General features: G+C 65.6%; 1 protein-coding gene across 1 annotated transcript; it reads left to right on the forward strand.

Moving 5' to 3' along the window:
- Nucleotides 1-1,982: 1,982 nt before the first annotated feature.
- Nucleotides 1,983-17,358, forward strand: LOC142011662 (L-gulonolactone oxidase-like). The gene is made up of 12 exons (XM_074991516.1): nt 1,983-2,158; nt 5,154-5,255; nt 6,313-6,438; nt 7,309-7,403; nt 9,242-9,332; nt 10,801-10,986; nt 12,696-12,803; nt 13,116-13,192; nt 13,746-13,895; nt 14,946-15,110; nt 16,250-16,340; nt 17,094-17,358. The coding sequence occupies exons 1-12, from the start codon at nt 2,156-2,158 to the stop codon at nt 17,220-17,222; spliced, it is 1,323 nt and encodes a 440-aa protein (XP_074847617.1). The 5' UTR covers nt 1,983-2,155; the 3' UTR covers nt 17,223-17,358.
- The last annotated feature ends 4,182 nt before the right edge of the window (nt 17,359-21,540 follow it).

Below are 21,540 nucleotides of genomic sequence, written 5' to 3' on the forward strand. Positions count from 1 at the left end.
CGATCAGTCCCTCCATTGCCTGTTCTGTGCATTCGGAAGGCCCTGGCCCTGGCCCTGGCAGCAGCAGCCAGGATCCTGGAGCTGCCTGACATGAATAGGTGGTGTCAGTCCCATTTCCACACCTGGGAGACATCCAAACAAGGTGGTGACTGCAGGTACTGGCTGGAGGGCGTGCGTTAGGGGCGATCACTGACCCTACTTGTGGAACGAGGCTGCCTCTGATTTTTTCCATCTGTGTGGAATGAATTTTTTCTGTGCACTGAGGCCGGTGAGGATATGCACCACCCCTAGCCACACATGTAGAGGCTGTGAGAGCTCTGTTGATCAGCCAGGCAGCATTTGACTCTCTCCCAGGCAGCGGCCCAAGCACTCAGCTTACAGAGAACACGGGTGTGAATGATCAAAGGTCTAGAGAACATGAGCTATGAAGAAAGGCTGAAAGAATTGGGCTTGTTTAGTTTGGAAAAGAGAAGATTAAGGGGGGACATGACAGCGGTTTTCAGGTATCTGAAAGGGTGTCATAGGGAGGAAGGAGAAAACTTGTTCTTCTTGGCCTCTGAGGATAGAGCAAGAGGCAACGGTCTTAAACTGTGGCAAGGGAGGTTTAGGTTGGACATTAGGAAAAAGTTCCTAACTGTCAGGGTGGTCAAACAGTGGAATAAGTTGCCAAGGGAGGTTGTGGAATCTCCATCTCTGGAGATATTTAAGAACAGGTTAGATAGTGTCTGTCAGGGATGGTCTAGATAGTACTTGGTCCTGCCATGAGGGCAGGGGGCTGGACTCGATGGCCTCTCACGCTCCCTTCCAGTTCTAGCATTCTCTTTCTTTGATTCCCTCCCACCTACGCTGTGAGCAGGGGCCGTCGGTCACTTGCCTTCCCCTCGCTTAGCAACGGTAAGTTCCCCTCCACGGACCCCAGGGAGCTGCTGCGCCCCGAGAGTCGCTGCAGCCGTGTGCCTGGAGAGGCTTTGGCAGCGCAGGAGGCCGGCGAACCGGGCGATGGTTTACGCGCTGGTGCGTGGCAAAGCACCAACCGGCCGGTGTCCAGGTTGCACTTCGCCCTCAGCCTCGGGAGGGAGCTCTGGAGTGTGCCCCGGGCCCAGGCTGCAGCTTCTGGTGACCTTTGGTCCTGCCCAGCTGGTGCTGCGCCCCAAAGCTGCTGTGCTGCTGGAGAGGCCGAGTGTCCAAGCGCCGCCCCAGCCTGTCCTTTGAGGGGCACGGACCTGAGCGCGTCGCAGGGCCCTGCACCGGAGAGGGAGGGCCCAGGCCGGGAACGCGGCTCTCTGGAGCTGTGTGAGCTCAGCTCATCGTGCAGGAGCGGGGCAGCGGGGGTGGCCTGTGACAGGAGATAATCCGCTGCTCCCTTCTGGCCTTGAACTGTGTGACATCGACACCCCCCAGCCGGGAGTCAACAAGCACCTGGGCGGCCACCCCGGAGAGACCCAGACTGCACCAGCCGATTGGCTGAGCGCCCACCGCCACCCACAGCCGGCAGCATGTTTCCATTGGTGGTGCACACGGCACCCGCCTCTGCGCACACAACAAAATTCATCCTGCCCCTGCATGGAAGAAATTAGAGGGAGCCCTGCTCAGGGCTGCTGGGCAGACCCACACTCAGTGACATGCCCAGGGTCATGCAGACAACCTGTGGCACAGCCCGAGCCTCCTCCTCCAACCACCGGACTGTCCTTCCTCCTGCCAAAGCTGCTGCGGAGGGGGGAGCGGCCACACCTGCGTCCCCGGACCGCCCGACACCCGGGTGCTGCTGCCTGGGTCCGTGTCCCAACGGGGCCCCCTGCAGGGCCGGGCCATGCGGGACGGAGCCTCTTGTCCAGGGGGCCCGGGTGCCAGCGGCTCCCTGCCAGCCCTGGAGCTCAGGCAGGTGCCTGGGTGATCCCGGCCGCAGCCGGGCCCGAGCGCTCAGGGCTCCCCGGGGCCGGGGCCAGGGCCGGGCGCTGCGGTTACTCATTAGCCCTTGGGCGGGCAGGGGGAGGGAGGGACGGAGGCGCTTTGCGGCCGCCCCCAGCCCCCGGCCCGGCTGAGTCAGCGGCTGGGCTCTGCGGCTCCTCCCGCGCTGCCCCGTCCGCGCGTCCGGCCGCTGCCCCGCTGCGCCCCGGAGCCCGCAGCCCGCCCCGAGCCGAGCCCGCCCGGCGCCATGGTGAGGAGCGGGGCCCCCGGGGCGGCGGGAGGCGGGGGAGCGAGGGATGGGGGCGGGGATCGGCCCTTGGGAGCTTCCCCGGGGTGGACAAAGGCTGCCCGAGCCCGAGCCCGGCCGGCTGGGGCGCAGGGGGCCCGATCCCGGCCGGATGGGGCGCAGGGGGCCCGATCCGGCCCGGGGAAGCGGCGCTGGCCGGCGAGGACGGCTGCAGAGTTGGCTGTGCCCAGCCCGGGACGTCCCCTGTAACCGGGCCCCGGGGCTGGGGCGGGTTCGGGGGGTTCCCAGGAGAACAACGTCCCGGCGGGTTGCGGAGCCGGGAGCCCGGGGGTGGCACCGGGCGGGGAGGGGTGGGGGGCGGCTCAGCCCTGGTAGCAGCACCGCAGCGACCCCCGGCCCGGAGCGGGGGGCGGTGATGGGGGGCAGCAGCGCAGCCCCCGCCCCAGGAGCCGGCCGGCCGGGCGGGGTGTGGGACCCAGGGCCGCGCCCCCGGAGCCCCCAGGGGAGAGCAGCCAGCGCAGGGACACGGGGGTGTTCGGGCAGCTCCGGGAACCCCCCGCCCCGGGAACCCCGAGTCCGACCAGGGTGCGATGGGGGGGGCCGCGGGGAGCCGCTGAGCCCCTGCTGCAGCCCCCGAGATGCTCCTGCACCCCAAGGGTCAGGTGGGGGGTCCGCAGGAGAGGGTGGGGAGGGCAGCCAGCCTGGGGCACCCCTCGGGGAGCTCGGCCAGTGCCCCCGCCCTGTGGCCGCTGCAGCCGGGGCAGCCCCAGGGTGCTGGAGCCGCTCCCCGCCCCGCCCCGCGATGCTGGGCTGGCCCCTAGGAACGGGCTGGGGGCCGCGCCGGGGGGCTGGTGCCAGCTGGCCTGGGGGCAATGGCTGGGACCCTTCTGCCCCCCAGTTCCAGGTGGGGGTGCACGGGTGGGGGGCAGGGCGCTGACCGTGGGCAGGGGCCGTCCAGGGGGGTGGCCCGTTCCCCCGCAGGAGCAGGAATCTGGGCAGTGCGGCCAGGCCTCCCTGGCTCCGTCTGCGCTGCCCCCTGCGCCTTGCCTGGGACTCCGGCTTGACCCAGGAGCACCCTGGCCCTCCACGAGCTGCGTCTGGGAGGCACCAGGGTTCCCCGTGAGCTGAGCGCTGGGGCGGCCGCCAGGGGAACATGCAGGTGCTGCCCAGCCGATTACAGATCGCCCGCAGCCGGCAGCGTGTCTGCCTACGGATGGTGCACGTCCACGTACCCCTCAGTGCACATAGCATTTATTCCGCCCACGGGTGGAAAAGGTAGCGGGAGCCCTGCTCGGCCAGCCCCTGAGACCTGGCTCCTGGGCCCTGGCTGGGTGGGGGTCACGTCCGGGCTCCAGGACCTGACACTGGCTCAAGGGAGATGTTCGGGGTAGCGCTGCAGGGACCCGGCTCACCCCCAGTGCAGGCGCTCCAGGCAGGCGTGGGAGTGCTGGGTTCACCAGCCAGGGCTGGGCAGACCCTGCTTGCCATGCTGGGTGGGCACAGGCCAAGGAGCGGGGCCGCCCGGCAGGGCTGGCAGCCACAGGTTTGGAATGAGCTTCGGCTGTGATGTGGCTGTTCCCCTTCCCAACCTGAATCCGTGCCAGAAAAGGGCAAGTCGGAGTGTCCAGTGGGGGCTCTGCACAGGGACTGGGGGGTCCGGGTAGACGAGGAGCCAGGTGGGGACACTTTGGGCTGTTGGGGGTGGCAGGAGACCAGTGTGTGGCCTCTGCGTAAGGAGAAGGGCCTGTTGGGGCATCATAGGTAGGAGGGGAGCAGGGGGGCTGCAGGGAGTCGGGGATGGGAGGGTAGCAGGGTGGGGTCTCTGGGAGCAGAGGCAGTCGAGGGTGCCAGGGATGGGGGCTGGGGGCTCTGGGAGCAGGGGGCAGTCGAGGGTGCCAGGGATGGGGGCTGGGGGCTCTGGGAGCAGGGGGCAGTCGAGAGTGCCAGGGATGGGGGCTGGGGGCTCTGGGAGCAGGGGGCAGTCGAGGGTGCCAGGGATGGGGGCTGGGGGCTCTGGGAGCAGAGGCAGTCGAGAGTGCCAGGGATGGGGGCTGGGGGCTCTGGGAGCAGGGGGCAGTCGAGGGTGCCAGGGATGGGGGATGGGGTCTCTGGGAGCAGGGGGCAGTCGAGGGTGCCAGGGATGGGGGCTGGGGGCTCTGGGAGCAGGGGGCAGTCGAGGGTGCCAGGGATGGGGGCTGGGGTCTCTGGGAGCAGGGGGCAGTCGAGAGTGCCAGGGATGGGGGCTGGGGGCTCTGGGAGCAGGGGGCAGTCGAGGGTGCCAGGGATGGGGGCTGGGGGCTCTGGGAGCAGGGGGCAGTCGAGGGTGCCAGGGATGGGGGATGGGGGCTCTGGGAGCAGGGGGCAGTCAAGGGTGCCAGGGATGGGGGATGGGGGCTCTGGGAGCAGGGGGCAGTCGAGGGTGCCAGGGGTGGGGGCTGGGGGCTCTGGGAGCAGGGGGCAGTCAGTACTGGCTGACCTCACCTGACGTTCCCATTACCCTGGGAGCTGTGCAGCAGAGGCAGCTGAGTTACTTCCACCCCCTGGAGCGGCTGACTCGGCGCGGAGCCTTTGGGTCGCTCCTGTCCATAGGCTGGTGCTAGTCCCCACGGGCAGCGCTCAGTGCTAGGAGCTAACCAGAGCCTGGAGGCCGTGTGGGCCCCCACTGGCCTGGCTCCTGCCCAGCCCTCAGGTGGTGATCGCAGGGGCTGTTAGCAGCTCCGGACCTGCCCACTGCAGGTGCCTGCAGGATAATCTGCTTCAACACAGGCCACATCCCAGTCTCTGATAGTTAGAGCCTGGAGTGAGCCTGGAGCACACGGCCCGATAATTAACAATCACTTTGCCGCTGCCTGATGTCCCTGGAACCATTCAGACCCTTCTGCAGCGGTGTTCAGTTCTTTCCCTCCGCAACACCCTGCGGCAGGGAGTTCCGCCGCTTAACCACCTGTTGGGAGGGAAAAATCATCCCCTTGTCCGGTTTCATCTGTCTCTGGCCTAGGTTCACGGCCAGGGAGGCATCAAGTTCCAAAACTGGGCCAGGACGTACGGCTCCTCCCCCGAACTGTACTTCCAGCCGACGTCGGTGGAGGAGATGAAGGAGGTAAGAAGACGTCCCCGCCCATCTTTCTCCCTGCGTTCGTCTAACCCTGCCCGACTGAAGTGCCAGCTTCATGCATCTGGCAAACTGGGCTCCAGGCCCCGGGAGCTTCGGCCCAAATGAATCGTTCACTGTGTTTGCTCCGTGCCCTTAACTCGACATACGACCCGTAATTTCACATCCTATTCCAGGGCCGTTCGAAAGAGGCTTCTTGGGATTTGCCCCTCTTTCGAGTTGCCCCTTACTCCTCCCACAACAGGCTGTGCCGGGTGCTGGTGCATTTCCAAACTCCGGGCGCGTTTCCTCGGTGCAGAGTTCCTGTTTTGGGTTCCCGCAGTCTCGTAACTGTGTGGGTGCAACCTCGGGATCCCGAAATAGCTCTGCGGTGTGCACAGAGCCTGCGTCTGTATGGTGCCGCAGGGCTCCTGGGTGTCCTGAACCAAAAGCAGCAGGAGGCGGGAAAAGAGAGGAGGGACTTTTTTGACTGGAGTGAAACCCTGGGGCCGCAACACACAGGCTGGGCACCACTTAGTCCATTCAAGCCTGGATTTAAGGGGAGCCGGAAGCTCACGCTGGCCATCGGCGGGCGGTGGGTTTCACCCCAGGGGCGCTCAGGGAAATACCCCAGTTCCTATCCATTTGAGGATAACTCCCCATTTCATTGCCCGGGTGCACACACGTTAGCGGCTTCGGCCCGTTAACTCACGCGTGCAGAGCTCTGCATAGAGCCCAAGTTTGTACCTGCAGCCACAAAAACGAGGCGCGGCTTTCGCCAGGCAGGGACGCAGACGCAGGCGCCCGCAGCTCTGAAGGGCACAGCCCCAATTGCAAGGGCGGGACATGTGCTCTTGTAAACGCTTTGCGCCCTGTAGCGGCGGGAGGCCGAGAGAGGACAGCAGCGCAGCCGGGAGCCCCCCTGGGCACGGTTCTCCTCCAGCACCAGTGGGCTCCCCGCTCCTTTCGTACCCAAGCGTCGTGGGTTCCAGTCCCACGGGCAGCGGGTTCTCCACGTGCTCGGGGCTCAGATTGCCTTTGACGGCGCCGAGCGCTGTCTTTGCAGATTTTGGATCTGGCCCGGCAGCGGAGTAAGAGGGTGAAGGTGGTCGGGGGCGGACATTCCCCTTCAGACATCGCCTGCACAGATGACTTCATGGTCCACATGGGGAAGATGAACAAGATCCTCAAGGTACGGGAGGTCCCTGCTCGGCCAGGCTGTGGGACGCGCCCAAGCGTTACCTTGTCCAAGCAGCAGGCCAGGAAAGGCGTCCCACCCCCCTTGGCTCTTGGCCTGCGGCAGACCATGGCCAGCAGTCTGGTGAAGTGAAGCCCATGAGGGCCCTGTCCTTGGGGGCGCTCTAGGGACCTGCTCCAGCAGGTGAGGGCAGGGTATAAAGTCGCGGGTTCCTCCTTCTGGAGATATCTGGGGAGCTGCTTTTTCTCCCGGGCTGCCAGCCGGGCACAGAAGTTCAGGGGCAGCTGAGAGGAGACCAACCTGGGGAGACAAGAAATCTGATCTCAACATCTGGTTCTCTTGGGAGTTCGGCTCGAGCCTTCGTCTCAAGGTCCACTGGTTTCTGGTCCTGTGACGTGGCTCCAAGGCCGGGGCCCTCTCTCCTCACAGAGCTGGGAGAGCGTTAGCGCAGGGCGACCCCCTGCACGCCTGTCCCTCCCCTGACACCGGGTGGGTCGGCGGCCAGGCCTGGCTCTACCCTCCCCAGCCCATTGGGACTCTCAAGGCAGCCAGCGGGGGCCGGGTGTGCTGCTGGGATTTGTGCTGGGGGCACACGGTCCTGGAATGAGACCAAGGAGCCCGTTTGCAATCACTGCCCAGCAGGGCTGGGTTCTGGCCGGCCGCCCAGGAGGGGACGCGCTATGTCACTTCACACACCTCCCCAGACAGAACCTGGCACCCACCTGGGCTCAGCTCTCACCTGCCGGCTCTGTCCAGCCACTCAGCCCGGGAGGGGGTCAGCGTGAAACGTCCCCGGAGCAGCGACCAGCAGCCAGGGATTCACGAGGGCCCTGAGTACCAGTCCTAAGAGCTCCTCTCTTGCAGGTGGACGAGGAGAAGAGGCAAGTGACGGTGGAAGCGGGAATCCTCCTCTCCGATCTCAACGTCGAGCTGAGCAAGTACCGGCTGGCCCTGCCCAAGTACGTGAGCCTCGGGTTTGCTGTTCACTGTTACTTGGGGCACCCATCCAGCTTTCCCGATCCTGGGGCGCCTTCATTGCCCCAAGCCAGGATCTCCGGCTTGTCTGCACCCGATAAACTAATCCGGCATCACGGCATTCCTGGGTGGGAGTAGGAGAGTCCCCAGTGTAATTATACCGAAGTGATTGCAGTAACCCCTCGAGAAGCGCGATTTCGATTTCTGCTTAACTTGCATGAACGTGAGTTAAGTGCAAACCGCAACCACCCTCCTGCCCCACCTTGAGCCCATGGCTCTGCCAGCCGGGAGAAACCGCGGCAGAAGCAGCTGGGTGCCCCCCAGCTGGGAGAGACCAGGGGCCACGTGGCTGCTCGTTCCCCCAGCCAACCCCCGCCCAATTTATGTGAAATTCGATTTACGCGGAGGTTGCCCAGGATGAAATCGCTGGTAAATCGAGGGATAACTGGATACCCACAAACTCCCCTGCTAGACAAGGCCTAACTTACGCACTGGGTTGCTCAAGAGCATGTCCCAGAGCAAAGATTTCTCTTCCTTGGCTCTAACGGGGCACCGATTTCCCTGCTGGAAGTGCAGGGCACGGAGGAGAGATTCCCGAGGGACGGCTCTTTGCTCCAGCAGACTCTGGCCCTAACGTGTCCAATGGCCGGAAGCTGAAGTCAGGCAGATCCGAACTAGAAATCCGGTGCCGGTGCCTTAGAGCGAGGGGCAAATGCCCACTGGGAGAACTTACCCCGGGGCAGGGTCTGGAGCGGAGCCCTGGAACTCCCGAGCCGAAGTCCGTTTAAAAGAGGAGCTGTCGCTGCAGCTGGAGTTGTGGGCCTGGCGCAGGAGCGCTGAGTGAGGCGCTGGGGGCTTTGCTTTGCAGCAGTCAGGCTGGATGGTCTCTACAGCCCCTTCTGCCTCTAAAAAGCTCCGACTCTTTCTAGCAGTGGCCGTGTTTGTGCGACCCTGAGGGGGGTTCCCAGGAGGGATGTGGAGGCCGTGGGAGTCTGTCTCATTGTGAATTCCACTGACACTAGAGGAGAGAAGTCTCTAACAGGGATGACTGAGCCGGGTCAATGGCTCGGTGAATGGGAGCTCCTGCAGGCCGGCTGAACAGGAGGTTGCCCGGCCTTGGAGAGGGCTTCAGAAAGACGTGCCTGCGGTGCGTGAGCAGAGTGAGCAGGATCCAGGTTGTGTGGTCACCGTGCGTGTGCTGATGCACGTCTGTGGTGCACAGTTCTGGCCGTCGTGCGGCCTGGTGCATTCACACTGCGCTCACGTGGGAGGGAGAAAATAAGTCACAAGTGCAGAGTGAATTTGCCCTCTCGTGCAGGCCCCGGGGAGCTCTGGCACTTTTGTGCGAGGGTCGAGTGCCAGCCCCTGTCCCAGAGCGCACACTGCACTGATGTCGTCCCCGAGGCAGGCAGGGACGGTGGCGGCACGACTCAGTGCTGCCCTGAGAGCAGGCGCTGGACTCGGGGGCCTGCCGAGGTCCCGCTCCTCCCATTAGAGTTGTGCTACGGCTGCGTTTTGAGCCGGGGTTTCCCCGTGAGCTGGTTCACTGGTCGATGACAAACCGGGCACTTTCCTCCTTCAGTCACCCCCGGGTTAGCATCTCAGGGACTGTCTGGAGTCAGAGCGTCAGGCCCACGTCTGTCCCCTGCCCGCCAGCCTGTGACCTGTGTTCGGCTGGCGTGACGCAGCAGGCATGTGCCGGTGCCTTGGCACGTCCTGCCTGGGGCAGTGGGGGGTGTCATGTTCATTCCTGCCCTCCCGAGAGGCGCCCGGGAAGGAGCCCCCCACCGAACGCCCCGGTGACAGCTCTGTCCGGGTGCAGCTTAGGAGCCGTTTCGGAGGTGGCGGCCGCCGGGGTCATTGGCACGGGGACGCACAACACAGGCATCAGTCACGGCATCCTGCCCACCCAGGTAAGGCGCGGCACAGCCTGGCCCGGCCCGGCGGGATGGGGTGGGGGCTGCTGGGGAGCAGGCGCTCTGCGCGGGGGCGGGGGGGGGGGACGACGTAGCAGAGAAGGTTCGGCTGTCGACGAGCCCATTGGAAAGAAATGAGCTGTCGTCCAATAACGTTAGGAATTGCTGCCGGAAATCTGGGCTGTGGTTTCCGTTCCTTTGAATGAAGGGCCCGGAGCAGCTGGAATTGCCTTGAATGGGGCTCCACAAATGGTTTGGGGGTGAGCAGGGTCCATGATCGGTTTGGGGTAATAGGGGGGTCTGCGGTCAGCTTGGAGGTGATCAGAGGGGTCTGTGATCGGTTTGGGGGTGATCGGGGGGGTCTGGGGTCGGTTTGGGGGTGATCGGGGGGTCTGGGGTCGGTTTGGAAGTGATCAGAGGAGTCTGCAATTGGTTTGGGGTGGTTGGGGGGTCTGCAGTCAGTTTGGGAGGGGTCTGCAATTGGTTTGGGGGTGATCAGGGGCCTGTGGTCGGTCTGGGGGCAATAGGGGGCCTGCAGTCAGTTTGGGGGTGATCAGAGGGGTCTGCGATCAGTTTGGGGGTGCTTAGGGGGTCTGTGGTCAGTTTGGGAGTGATGAGGGGGTCTGCAATCGGTTTGGGGGCGATTGGGGGGTCTGTGTTCGGTTTTGGAGTGATGAGAGGGCTCTGGAATCGGTTTGGGGGTGATCAGGGGTCTGTGGTCAGTTTGGGGGTGATCGGGGGGTCTGTGGTTGGTTTGGGGGTGATCAGAGGGGTCTGTGGTCGGTTTGGGGGTGATCGGGGGGACTGTAGTTGGTTTGGGGGTGATCAGAGGGGTCTGCGGTCAGTTTGGGGGTGATCAGAGGGGTCAGCGGTCGGTTTGGGGGCGATTGGGGGGTCTGTGTTCGGTTTTGGAGTGATGAGAGGGCTCTGGAATCGGTTTGGGGGTGATCAGGGGTCTGTGGTCAGTTTGGGGGTGATCGGGGGGTCTGTGGTTGGTTTGGGGGTGATCAGAGGGGTCTGTGGTCGGTTTGGGGGTGATCGGGGGGTCTGTGGTTGGTTTGGGAGTGATCAGAGGGGTCTGCGGTCAGTTTGGGGGTGATCAGAGGGGTCAGCGGTCGGTTTGGGGGTGATTGGGGTTCCGCACTAGTGAAGGGGTTGGGCACCGCTGCTCCAGACCATACACGGAAACGTCCGTGCAGTGGTTCTGTTCCCACTGATTTCCTCCGCGTGCTGCAGCGTCCAGGAGGAACAGCCACTGCTGGGTCCGAGTGTGCCTGGCACGTCTGTGTTCTCGTGCCCGACTTCAGGGACAAACACTCTGACGTGAGATGACACTTGGGGTCTGCGTGGGAAATCGGAGCCTGGTGGGAGTCCGGGAGTCTGGGCCGGCGAGAGTCACTGCCTGGCGGCCGTCGCTCGCTCGGCCTCGGGGCTGGCCATGACCTGGCGCTGGCTCCCCCGACAGGTGGTGGCGCTGACGCTGCTGACGGCGTCCGGGGAGATCCGGGAGTGCTCCGAGTCGGTCAACACCGAAATCTTCCAGGCCGCCCGGCTGCACCTGGGCTGCCTGGGCGTGGTCCTGAGCCTCACCTTCCAGTGCGTGCCGGAGTTCTACCTGCTGGAGACCTCCTTCCCCTCCACCCTCCAGGAGGTACCGGGGTGCCGGGACAGCGCGAGGCGCACAGCGACCGGCCCCTCGCGGCGGCGGCTGGGGGGGCAGTGCCGTGCATGGCAGACGGGCTGCCCAGAGTGCAGCTGCTGAGACAGGGCTCAGTTACTAAAGGCTCAAAGGAGGGATGGGGAATTAGTGCCAGTCAGCAGGGGCGGATGGAAACTAAATGCTTCGGGCGGAGCTGGCACCTGGGGGGAGGTGCAGGTTTGGCTGATCCGGGTAATGGTGCTGGTGCGCAGTACCAGAGGGGTCGCCGGGTTCGTCTGTAGCCGCAAACGCACCGAGAAGCCCTGGGGCACCTTGCAGAGGAGCAGATTTAATGCAGCAAAAGCTTCTGTGGGCAAAGACCTGCTTTGTCAGGTGCATCTGCGATGGGTTCGGGGGCCCCCAAGCTCTGCCCCCCGGCCGCAGGCAGGAGTGACTCACTCAGCAGGTCGAACAGGAAGTTCATTAGGCGACAGAGGCCCGGCTCAGCACAGAGGTGTCCGTGCAGCCGGCAGAGACAGTCATTCCAACCCGTCCTGGGGAGAGGAGCCCGAGGGGGCCCCTCTGGGGTGCGGCTTCCCCCCCGCGCCAGGCTGGCTGCCTTCCAGCCCCCTCTCTCCCCAGCTTCCAACAGCCACCTCCGATTCACACCCAGCTCGGCTCCTCCCTGCTCTTTGTTCAGGGCAGAGGTGTGACCTGCCGGCTTAGGGTCCAGCCCCAGGGGTCATCCCCAGCCGCTGGGAGCTGCTCTGCCTGTCACACACACCCAGCCCAACTCTCACACGCACCCCCCACTGCGTCACAGCAGCCAGGGCAGCTGCTCTCCGCCAGGAGAGCTTATGCGCCGTTAAATCTGTTCCTCTACAAGGTGCGCCAGGACATCTGTGCCAAGTGCTGAGCTCTGAGCGCAGGACAGGACATCCACCCCCACTGAGCGGTTCCCCAGGAGCAGCAAAGCTGCCGCTCTGGAACCTGTTGGCTAATGTACCGCTGTCCTCTGCAGGATGCAACTGGGACTGCTCGACTGTGTGTCATAGCCCCCAGATTGTAACCCCCAATGGGAGAGTCTCCTTTAGCTTATGTCAAAGAGAGCTGGGGTATTTGGAGCCAAGTGTCTGAATTCAATGGATGTTGTTATCATGAACTCCCTAGCGGTGCCGCTGGGCAGGAGACACCTGATTCCCTTGACCAACGTGCTTCCATGGAGCTTACAAACACCTTCTCCAAGACAGACGGGTTCTGAGCGCTGGCAGCACGGCCGGCCCTGGCCCTGCCTGTGTGCTTGCAGCCTGAGGCTGGAGCGTGCAGCTGCTGCATTGAGCAGCCGGTGGTTAAACCATGCCTGCTCCTGGCTTCGCCCCTCACTGGCCCCCTGCAGCGATCGCTGCCCTGCAGAGCTTATAACCCAGGTGCTTGTGCAGCTGGGAATTGGGCTTCTCGCCAGCAGTTTGTCTCGACGTGCTGTGAGAGTGGTTAGAGGCGAGGGAGGTGGAGACGGGAGTGAGGCTGCCTTACAGCCAGTGCACTTCCCGGTGTTGCAGTGGTGCCAGAGGACCAGGGACACAGCGTGCTCGGTGCTGCACAGACCGAAACAGCCCCACCTCCCAGGCGTGTGTGGTGTTGTGAAGGGGGGAGGGGCTCATTTTCACAGCCATGGGGGGAGGTCCCCCCCGTTCAGTGCCGCCCTTCTCTGCCCCTCGCAGGTCCTGGACAACCTCGACAGCCACCTGCGCAGATCGGAGTATTTTCGCTTCCTGTGGTTCCCCCACAGCGAGAACGTGAGCGTCATCTACCAGGACCACACCAACAAGGTGCAGCCCGTCCCCCTGCTGTGCTGCCGGGTGCCCTGCGAGGGACGGGAGGGTGACTGAACCCCGGATCACCGGTGGTGCCCCACGTCCTGGGCTGCCTTTCCCAGGGGCAGGGCCCCAAGCTCCTGGGCGGATCTGAGCCGGGGCCGCTCTGTTCTCCGCCCTCATTCCCAGCGTCCGTCCATCCGTCCGTCCGTTTTACGCTTCCCGCCGTGGGTGAGACTGTCCTGGAGAGACGGAAGAGGCGGCCTGGGCTGCCAGGCCCCCCGCCGGGGAAGTGTCTGATCAGAGCCTCCCTGTCGTACCTTGCAGCCTCCCTCGTCCTCCGCCAGCTGGCTCTGGGACTACGCCGTCGGGTACTACTTGCTGGAGTTCCTGCTCTGGCTCAGGTAGGGCCGGGCTCCTGGGCAGGTTCACGTGGCGCCGTGTTGTGGGCCCGGCTGTTCGGAGCCCCTGGGGGGATGCGGGGACCCAGGCCAGCCGGGCGGCTGCGGCGTTACGTGTGAGTGTGTCCCCCCGACTCCCCAGAACAGATCCAGCGCGAGGAGAGGAGGCAGCCGCCCGTCCGCCTCCGTTAGCTCAGGGCAGCTGGAGAGGCAGGAACTGGAGGTGCCCAGGCTGTAGTCCTGGCTGTGCGGCCGAGCTCAGAGTCACACCCCTGCCGAGGGGGTGATGGCTGGTTGGGGACACGGGCGGCTGTGGGGATTGGCTAATGCTGACCAAGCGCCTGGAGGCTCTGTGGTACTGTCCGCGCTCGGCGTGGTTAGCGACCGGTAGCCCTGCCCCGTCAGACAGCCGGGAATCAGCCCGGCAGCCGCCCAGGGGACCCCGGCTGGTGCCCGGCGCTGGCTCCTGCTTTCCCGCTGCTCAGGACTGGACTCGGTGACCTGTCGAGTCCCTTCCACGCCCCGTCTGTTCTGTGTTCTCCTCCGCCGCCCGCAGCACCTTCCTGCCCAGCCTGGTGCGCTGGGTCAATCGCTGCTTCTTCTGGCTGCTCTTCTCGGGCCAGGGGGAGACCGTCGACCTCAGCTACAAGGTCTTCAGCTACGAGTGCCGCTTCCGGCAGCACGTCCAGGACTGGGCCATCCCCATGTAAGCTGCGCTGCGGCCCCCGGCCCGGCCCTGCTCTGCCTGCGCGCTCGCGGGGGGGTCACAGGGCACCTCTTTTCTCCCGGCCCAGCTACACCCAGGCCAGAGCCAGGCTGGGGAAAGCTCCTTCTGGTGCGAGGGACTGACGCCCCTCAGCAACCCACGGATGCCCCCGAGCAGGCTGGGGAGCTCTGCCAGTGCCCCCAGTGCCACCCCGCAGCCCCCCATTATCCCATCCTGGGGCTCCCCACACAGCTCCGCCAGTGCCCCCAGTCCCACCCCACAGCCCCCCATTATCCCATCCTGGGGCTCCCCACACAGCTCCGCCAGTGCCCCCAGTGCCACCCCGCAGCCCCCCATTATCCCATCCTGGGGCTCCCCACACAGCTCCGCCAGTGCCCCCAGTCCCACCCCGCAGCCCCCCATTATCCCATCCTGGGGCTCCCCACACAGCTCTGCCGGTGCCCCCAGTGCCATCCCGCAGCCCCCCATTATCCCATCCTGGGGCTCCCCACACAGCTCCGCTGGTGCCCCTGGTCCCACCCCACAGCCCCCCATTATCCCATCCTGGGGCTCCCCACACAGCTCCGCCAGTGCCCCCAGTGCCACCCCGCAGCCCCCCATTATCCCATCCTGGGGCTCCCCGCCCAGCTCCGCCAGTGCCCCCAGTGCCACCCCGCAGCCCCCCATTGTCCCATCCTGGGGCTCCCCGCACAGCTCCGCCAGTGCCCCCAGTGCCATCCCGCAGCCCCCCATTGTCCCATCCTGGGGCTCCCCACACAGCTCCGCCAGTGCCCCCAGTGCCACCCCGCAGCCTCCCATTATCCCATCCTGGGGCTCCCCACACAGCTCCGCCGGTGCCCCCGGTCCCACCCCGCAGCCCCCCATTATCCCATCCTGAGGCTCCCCACACAGCTCCGCCGGTGCCCCCGGTCCCACCCTGCTGTCCCAGTGCTGGGGGAGACGCGCTCGGGCTCTGAACTGGCCCTGCTGGGGGAAGGGAGGCCGGGGCCGGCCGGGCGACGCTGACGTGGGGCGGTTCGTGCCGGGCAGCGAGAAGACGAAGGAGGCCCTGCTGGAGCTGAAGGCCGTGCTGGAGAAGAACCCCAAGGTGGTGGCCCACTACCCGGTGGAGGTTCGCTTTGCTCGGGGGGACGACATCTGGCTGAGCCCCTGTTTCCAGCGAGACAGCTGCTACGTGAACATCATTATGTACAGGTCGGGCGGGGCTGGCTGGGAGGGGGGTGCTCCCTGCGGGGGGGGCTGGGGACGGGCAGGGGAGGGGCTACAGCACAGCTGGAGTAACCTGGGCGTCAGAAGCCGATTGTACTGGACCTTGACGGCTGGGCTGATCCCATCACACTGATCGTGGTCCACTCGGGCTTCCCAGGCAGCGACTGCAGCGTTCCCTTCGCCTGCTGCCCGGGGCAGAAACGCTGTCGGTGGTTGGGAGCCTGGGCGCCTGTTCCCAGGTTTGTCACTGGGGACTTTGCCCAGTCGCGGCCCCACCGCGTGCCTCAGTTTCCCCACATGTCCCACGGGGATTGCACCATGGGCTGGGTCACGGGTGTGCCAGCTGGTTGGGCAGCTCGTGGACACGAGATTAAAGAGCCGTCGGGTGCGCTGGTCTGTCCCCCTGGGAATCCGGGTTGGTACTTGCTGTTAATTGTGTCTACTGTGGGGATGTCCGGGGGCCCCGTCATGGCCCAGAACCACCCGTGCAAGGTGCTGGACAAACACGGACCTGAAACTGTCCCTCAGCCTGTTCCACCAGGCTCTGTTCTGGCTGATGTGAGCTGCCCCGAGTGATGGGTCCCCAGCCCCTTCCCGGCGCACTGCCCAGCAGAGATCCAGCCCCTCGCGGGGAGGGGTCCTGGCATCCCCAAGGTGCCTTTGGCTTCGGGCTTCTCCCCGCAGGGTGGAAAGGGGTCAGAAAAGAAACAAACCCAAAGCAGCCACAGCCAGAGAGATCCGCAATAATCCCTCCGGCTCTGCGAGCGACGTTTGCCTCCCCCCGCAGGGCGCAAAAGAAACGTGCACAAAGCATAGGTGTCTTCGGCTCCTGGGCTGGCAGTCGGAGCTGGAGCAGAGGCTGGAGCAGGCGCTGGCAGCTGGCTGCGTCCCTGGGCGGCTCGCGGAGCGGCTGCTGCTTGTGGCAGTGACCGTCGCGTGTTCAAGCCCCACTGCTGGCCAGAGCAGGGCTGGCTGCAGAGCACCCCCAGCCCGGGGACTTGAGCTCCCCGGAGCAGCCCCTGGGGGTGAGGGAGATGCGGAGCCCCGGCCAGGAGAGGGCAGCTCTGTCTCCCGCCTGTGGAAGGAGGCGGGTGCCCGTCACTGACTCAGCCCTGTGCCCGCAGGCCCTACGGGAAGGACGTGCCGCGGCTGGACTACTGGCTGGCCTACGAGAGCATCATGAAGAAGGCCGGGGGGCGCCCGCACTGGGCAAAGGTACCGATGCCGCTGGGTGGGGGAGGAACCGGAGCGCAGGTCTCCAAGCCCAGCCCCAGCCCTGTGCACGAGGCCGGCCTGAACCACGCTCCAGCCCCTGATGGGGGGAGCGGTGTGGGACCAGCCTGGATCCCCTGGCAGTCAGGCAGAGTCCTGTTCCAGCCCCCTGGGGACCCCCCCGGCTGCCCCATCTCCCCAGAGCTGGGCCCCAGCCCCCTCGCTCGCTTCCAGCGGGGCTGCAGCACACGGCGCCCATGACCTCAGCTTACAAAGCCGGGGGGATGTCCCCAAAGGCGTCTCAGGCTGGGGGATTTCAGGGCTGGTTTCACGGCCCCGTTAGCTCTTCGCGCCCCTGGACCAGGGATGTAAAAGCCTGGTTAGTTAGTTACCTGATTAAATGGTGGAGTGGGGGCGCCTGACGGATGTGGCCGGGATGGATCCCCCTCCTTCCCCCTGTCTGTGGCTGGCTTCAGCCCCCACCAGTTAGCTGTAAGGGTGAGACTTACCAGTTACCCAGTTACCCCCATCACCTGGACTTCAGCCCTTCCACCCGCAATGCCCTGAGAGCTCCCACCCGCACAGAGCCAGCTTGTCCCCCGCCCTCCATAAAGCCCCTGGGGTCGGACTGCGCTGGGCCTGGCCCCGGGCTGCGTACGCCCTGTAGGTCTCTCCAGAGAGAGGCAGGCAGGTCACCGGCACTCCGGGGTCGGGGGTGGCCGGGGGTGGCTGTGTGACGGGGTCGCTCTCTCGCAGGCTCACACCTGTACCCGGAAGGACTTCGAGCAGATGTATCCCGGCTTCCAGAAGTTCTGCGCCATCCGGGAGGCGCTGGATCCCACCGGCATGTTCCTGAACGCCTACCTGGAGAAGGTGTTTTACTGAGGGAGGCCGGGCAGGGGGAGAAGAGACGGGACGCTGCCATCCTGCCTGCTGTGGTCTGCTCCGAGCTCCTTGTGAGACCTGCTCCTCCCACCACAGCCCAGATCAGAACCAGCCGCTATCTGTCTTGGCTTCCCGGCCCTCCCGTCTCCATCGTGGGCTCTTAGATTGGAAGCTCCTGGGTCAGGCCTGTCCCTCCATAGTGTCCTGTACAGCTCCGAGCGCACGGTCCGCGAGACACTCCAATAAAGAGCCATCGGTGCCTGGAAACAGTCTGGGGACTCTGTGCTGTCGGCTCATGGGGTGATTCAGGGGCCATGGAGCAGGTGCCGCTCCTGGAGAAATGCCGGGGGGCTGTGACCCTGGCTGGGCTTGAACGCAGACCAGTTTGGCTCCATTCGACGGGCGGCTGGTTCTGGTGCCTTCTCACTTGGCTTCCCCAGAGCCCGGAGATTGGATCCAGACCTGTCTCTAAAGACAAGGCCACAGTGGAGGCCTCGGGGCGAAGGGCCAGAGCTGGGAGGGTGAGTGGGATGAGGCGCCGGAGCCGGGTGAGCTGTAGTCGGCTCCCAGCTGGGCACAAGCGGGATGGGCTGGGAGCGTTCGCGGTGCCCAGGCCATAGGCCAGGCCCACAAGCCGAGCAGGCAGCCAGCGGCAGACGCCAGCGGACAGGCCGGAGGGGGATTCTCTGCTCTGTTCTCCCTGGCTTGTGAAGAGGCTGGTCAGCCAGCGTTCTCGTGCCCGGGGGAGCCTGGCCAGCGCCTGACCAGGGCAGGGCGAGGCCCTCGGAGCCGGAGAGGCCGGCAGCACGTCCTGCTGCCTGTGCCGGCCGGGGTCACTACTCCAGGCCCAGGCGGGGGGGTACGAAGGACCATGCAGGGGGGTTGTTCACATAGCAGTGCTGAGGGACACGTCTGTCTGTGTGTCTGTCCGTCCGTCCATCTGTCTGTCCACCCCCGCCCCTGCCCCGCGGCCGAGCGCTGAGCGTCTCCCAGCCCCTTCGCTGGGTCTCCCCAGAACACGTCTCCAGCGCACGGGTGAGCGCCCGGCTGCCGTCTGGAGGCGGCGGGTTGGAGACAAAGGGGCAGGCGCACCAGACCCGTTGGCTCAGGGGTGGGGGGGGGGCACTGCCCTGCCTCACGGGGCTGGGGGACGCGTATAGCAGAGCCTGGGAAGTGTGCGGTGCCCTGGCCGTGGGGCGGGAGAAGCCCTGGAAAGGGGCAGGGCCTTGTCGTGTGTCGGATCCCGATGGGGCCTCCCGGGGCGACTGCTGAGGAGGGAACCAGTTGGGGGGTTAGTTATGTGACTGCCCCGCCCAGGCCCCACATCTTCCTGCCCCCAAACCATCCCACCTCTTCCCTCAGGAGACGTGGCCTGGGATCAAGGCAGGGGAGGGGGGTCTGGCGCGCGGAGCAGGGCCGCCCCCCTGCACTCTGGCGGGGGTGAGGGGGATTGGAGCGATGTCCCCCCAGCCGGCCCTGCTCCCCCAGCTCCTGCGGTGCCACTTCCCACCAGCGAGGAGGGGGATTCCCACCCCGCAGTAGCACACCCAGGATCTGGGGAGGGGGGGAGCAGGTCACTCCCTGTCCCCCACGGCTACCTGCTCCCTCCCGTCATTAGTCCCCTGGGCTGCCCACAGGCTCTGGCCCCTGGCCCTGTCACCTGCGGCATTTGGGGCAGAGCCACGCTGCCGCAGGAGGGGTGACCACCACACATGCCGCTGCCCCGAGTGAGTTCGGCTGGAGCCCGTAACCGCAGCCAGGCCAGCGCTCCAGTCCCGTCCCGCTCGGGCCCTGGGGACGCCCGCGCTGCTCACCCGTCCAGCAGCGACTGCACTGCTGTGCCCAGCCCCCCGCTGGGTGTGCCACCCCCGCTGTCCGACTGCAGCGCAGCCAGACCCAAGCTGTGCCACGCCCCACGGCGCGCTGTCCCCACGGCACTCGTCCAGCCCCCGCCGCGGTGTGCACCCTCCCCACATGACAGGAGAACAAACCCCACCTGCTTTGGGGCACAAACCAGGCTAAGTGCTGGGGCCAGGCGGAAACGGCCCCAGGGTAGGTCCCCGCTGGCGGCTGGCTGCAGGATTTCTCACCTGGGCTCTGACACAGCCAGGCTGCCCCCCCGGCGCACATGGGGCCTGGCGCTGACCCAGTCTGGACGTTCCTGTTTCAATCCCAGCCAGACCCGGGGTTTGATCCTGCAGGTGCTCAGTGCTCGCACTCGTGACGCTCAGTACAGGCAGCAGTAAGGGGTAAGTGCACCAGGCCTGGAGGCGCCTGGGCAGGATCTAGCCCTGGGGATGCCGGGCCGGGCGGGAGTAACATCTCTGCGGACGTGAAGCCCCTTCCTCACTTCTGGGCTGGGCTGGAATGTGCACCGAGCGTTTAACAGCCGTAGGGCAGCAGCTCCCCCAGGCCCGAGCGGGACCCAGTCCCGGTCCTAACGAGGTTACCAGTTTCCCACCCCGGCAATGCAGCCCCTGGCTGGGGGGGATCCCAGCAGCTGCCGAGGGTTTGGCTGTGAGACGGGGGAAGCCCCAGCACGTTCTCCGCAGCCCCGGCAGCTATCGGAGCTCGGCTCAGTGCTGAGCCGGCTGGAGGCGCATGGGGGGGAGCTACAGGAGGTGCCTGCCCCTGCCTGTAACTGATCTGTAGCCCCTAGTGGCACGTCGCCCCAGTGGGTGGGGACGGGATTCTTGGGCAGGGCCCTGAGTTACGGTGGGGGGACCTCAGGGCTTCGGCAGTAAGTACTCCCAGCCCCGTCCCTGCCTGAGACTCCAGCCCCCGCCCTGGGGCCACTGGCCTCTGCCCAGCCTCTGCCGTCCCCACGCACACACCAAGGGGCTGTGTCCCCAGCCGGGATCGCGCAGCCCCAGAGCGCCAGGCAGCTGGCGGACAGGCAGCGTCGCTGCAGCCTCCCCGACCCCGGGCTGTGAGGAGCCAGCAGGCCCTGCAGCCCAGCCGCCAGCGGCGCATGGGTGGCCCCGGCGAGGCCGTTTGGGAAAGCACCACCCTCCCCTGCCTAGGCTACCCCCTGCCCCCGCTGTGCAGAATTCACTCCCTGGGGCCGGCTGGGGGCATGGCCGAAATGCCCCTGGTTTGACTGAGCCTGGGCCGGGGGAGGGGGGTAATATTCCCCTGGGTCCGATTTGCAGAACCCTGGTGGTGGGGGTGCAGGTTCCTTCTTCTGCTGCATGGGGCCTGCGTCACTGGCTGGGTTCAGCTCGTGGAAGGGGGGATTCGCCGTAACGTGACATCTTTGAATCAGGAGTTGAGGACTTCCGGCGCCAGCCAGTGACGGTGGGTCTACGGCGGGGCAGGTGGGTGAGGTTCAGCGGCCTGCAACGTGCAGGTCAGACCGGGTGAGCGCGATGGTCCCTTCTGCCCGGAAAGTCGGAGTCCACGAGACCTGCCTTGCGGCTTGCTCTTGGCCTCCTGACCCCAGCTCCGACCAGGGCACTGAATGCTGCTCGCGGACCGCCACTGCTCTGACCACTGGGCACGACTGTCACGGCTAGGAGTCTCAGGGGAATTTGTTTGGCGGCATTGGCAAAGCGAAACTGCAGCGCTCCCGTTCAGCTGCAGATCTGACACCACTAATCAAAAGCTGAACAGAGCGCGGGAGTGGCTGGCCAGCTCCAAAGTAGTCGCCCCCCTCTGGGTGTTCAAACCTCTACCTCAGCTGCTGGAAGTGGTCCACACCCTCCCCGACCCAACTGGCCTTGTCAGCCCTGACCTCCCTCTTGCCTGGGTTTCCCTCACTTTCACAAGCCTGTACGTTTAGAGCTGCCGCTGGCATTTCCACTCCAGTGCATCTGACGAGGCGGCGCTCTGCCCTCGAAACTCATGCTCCAAAACCTCTGCTAGTTGGGCAACCCTATATCCCTACCCCAAAGATGGGATAGGGAGATCTAGGGGGAGCTGGGGTGGCTCTCCGGCTGCGGCTGCCAAGGGCTGGCTCCCTGGCTGCCGCACGCCTCGGGAAGCCAGGAAGGAAGCAACAGCGGTCCCTGTGCTCCTCCCGGCTCCCCCAAGGCGTGGGGAGCCAGGAACTGGTTGGCAGCCCTGCAGGTGGGCTCCCTGCCCCACCCATGCCTCATGGAACTGCACCCGTGCTCCTGCTGGCTTCCCCCCGCCTCGGAGAGGCGAGAAAGAGCTCCAACCTTTCTAGGGCCCCCCGCTAGTTCCCTCTTCCTGCAGCTGGGGGGCGCGTCCTCACATTCAGTACCTGCTCTCCTGCCAGCAGCTGCGCCTGCACAGCGGGCGAGGGACAAGCTCAGCTGGTGGGGGGCCAAATATGGGACATTTAACCCCTTTTAAA

The sequence above is a fragment of the Carettochelys insculpta genome, chromosome 3 (genome assembly GCF_033958435.1).
Source record: "Carettochelys insculpta isolate YL-2023 chromosome 3, ASM3395843v1, whole genome shotgun sequence".
NCBI lineage: Eukaryota > Metazoa > Chordata > Testudines > Carettochelyidae > Carettochelys > Carettochelys insculpta.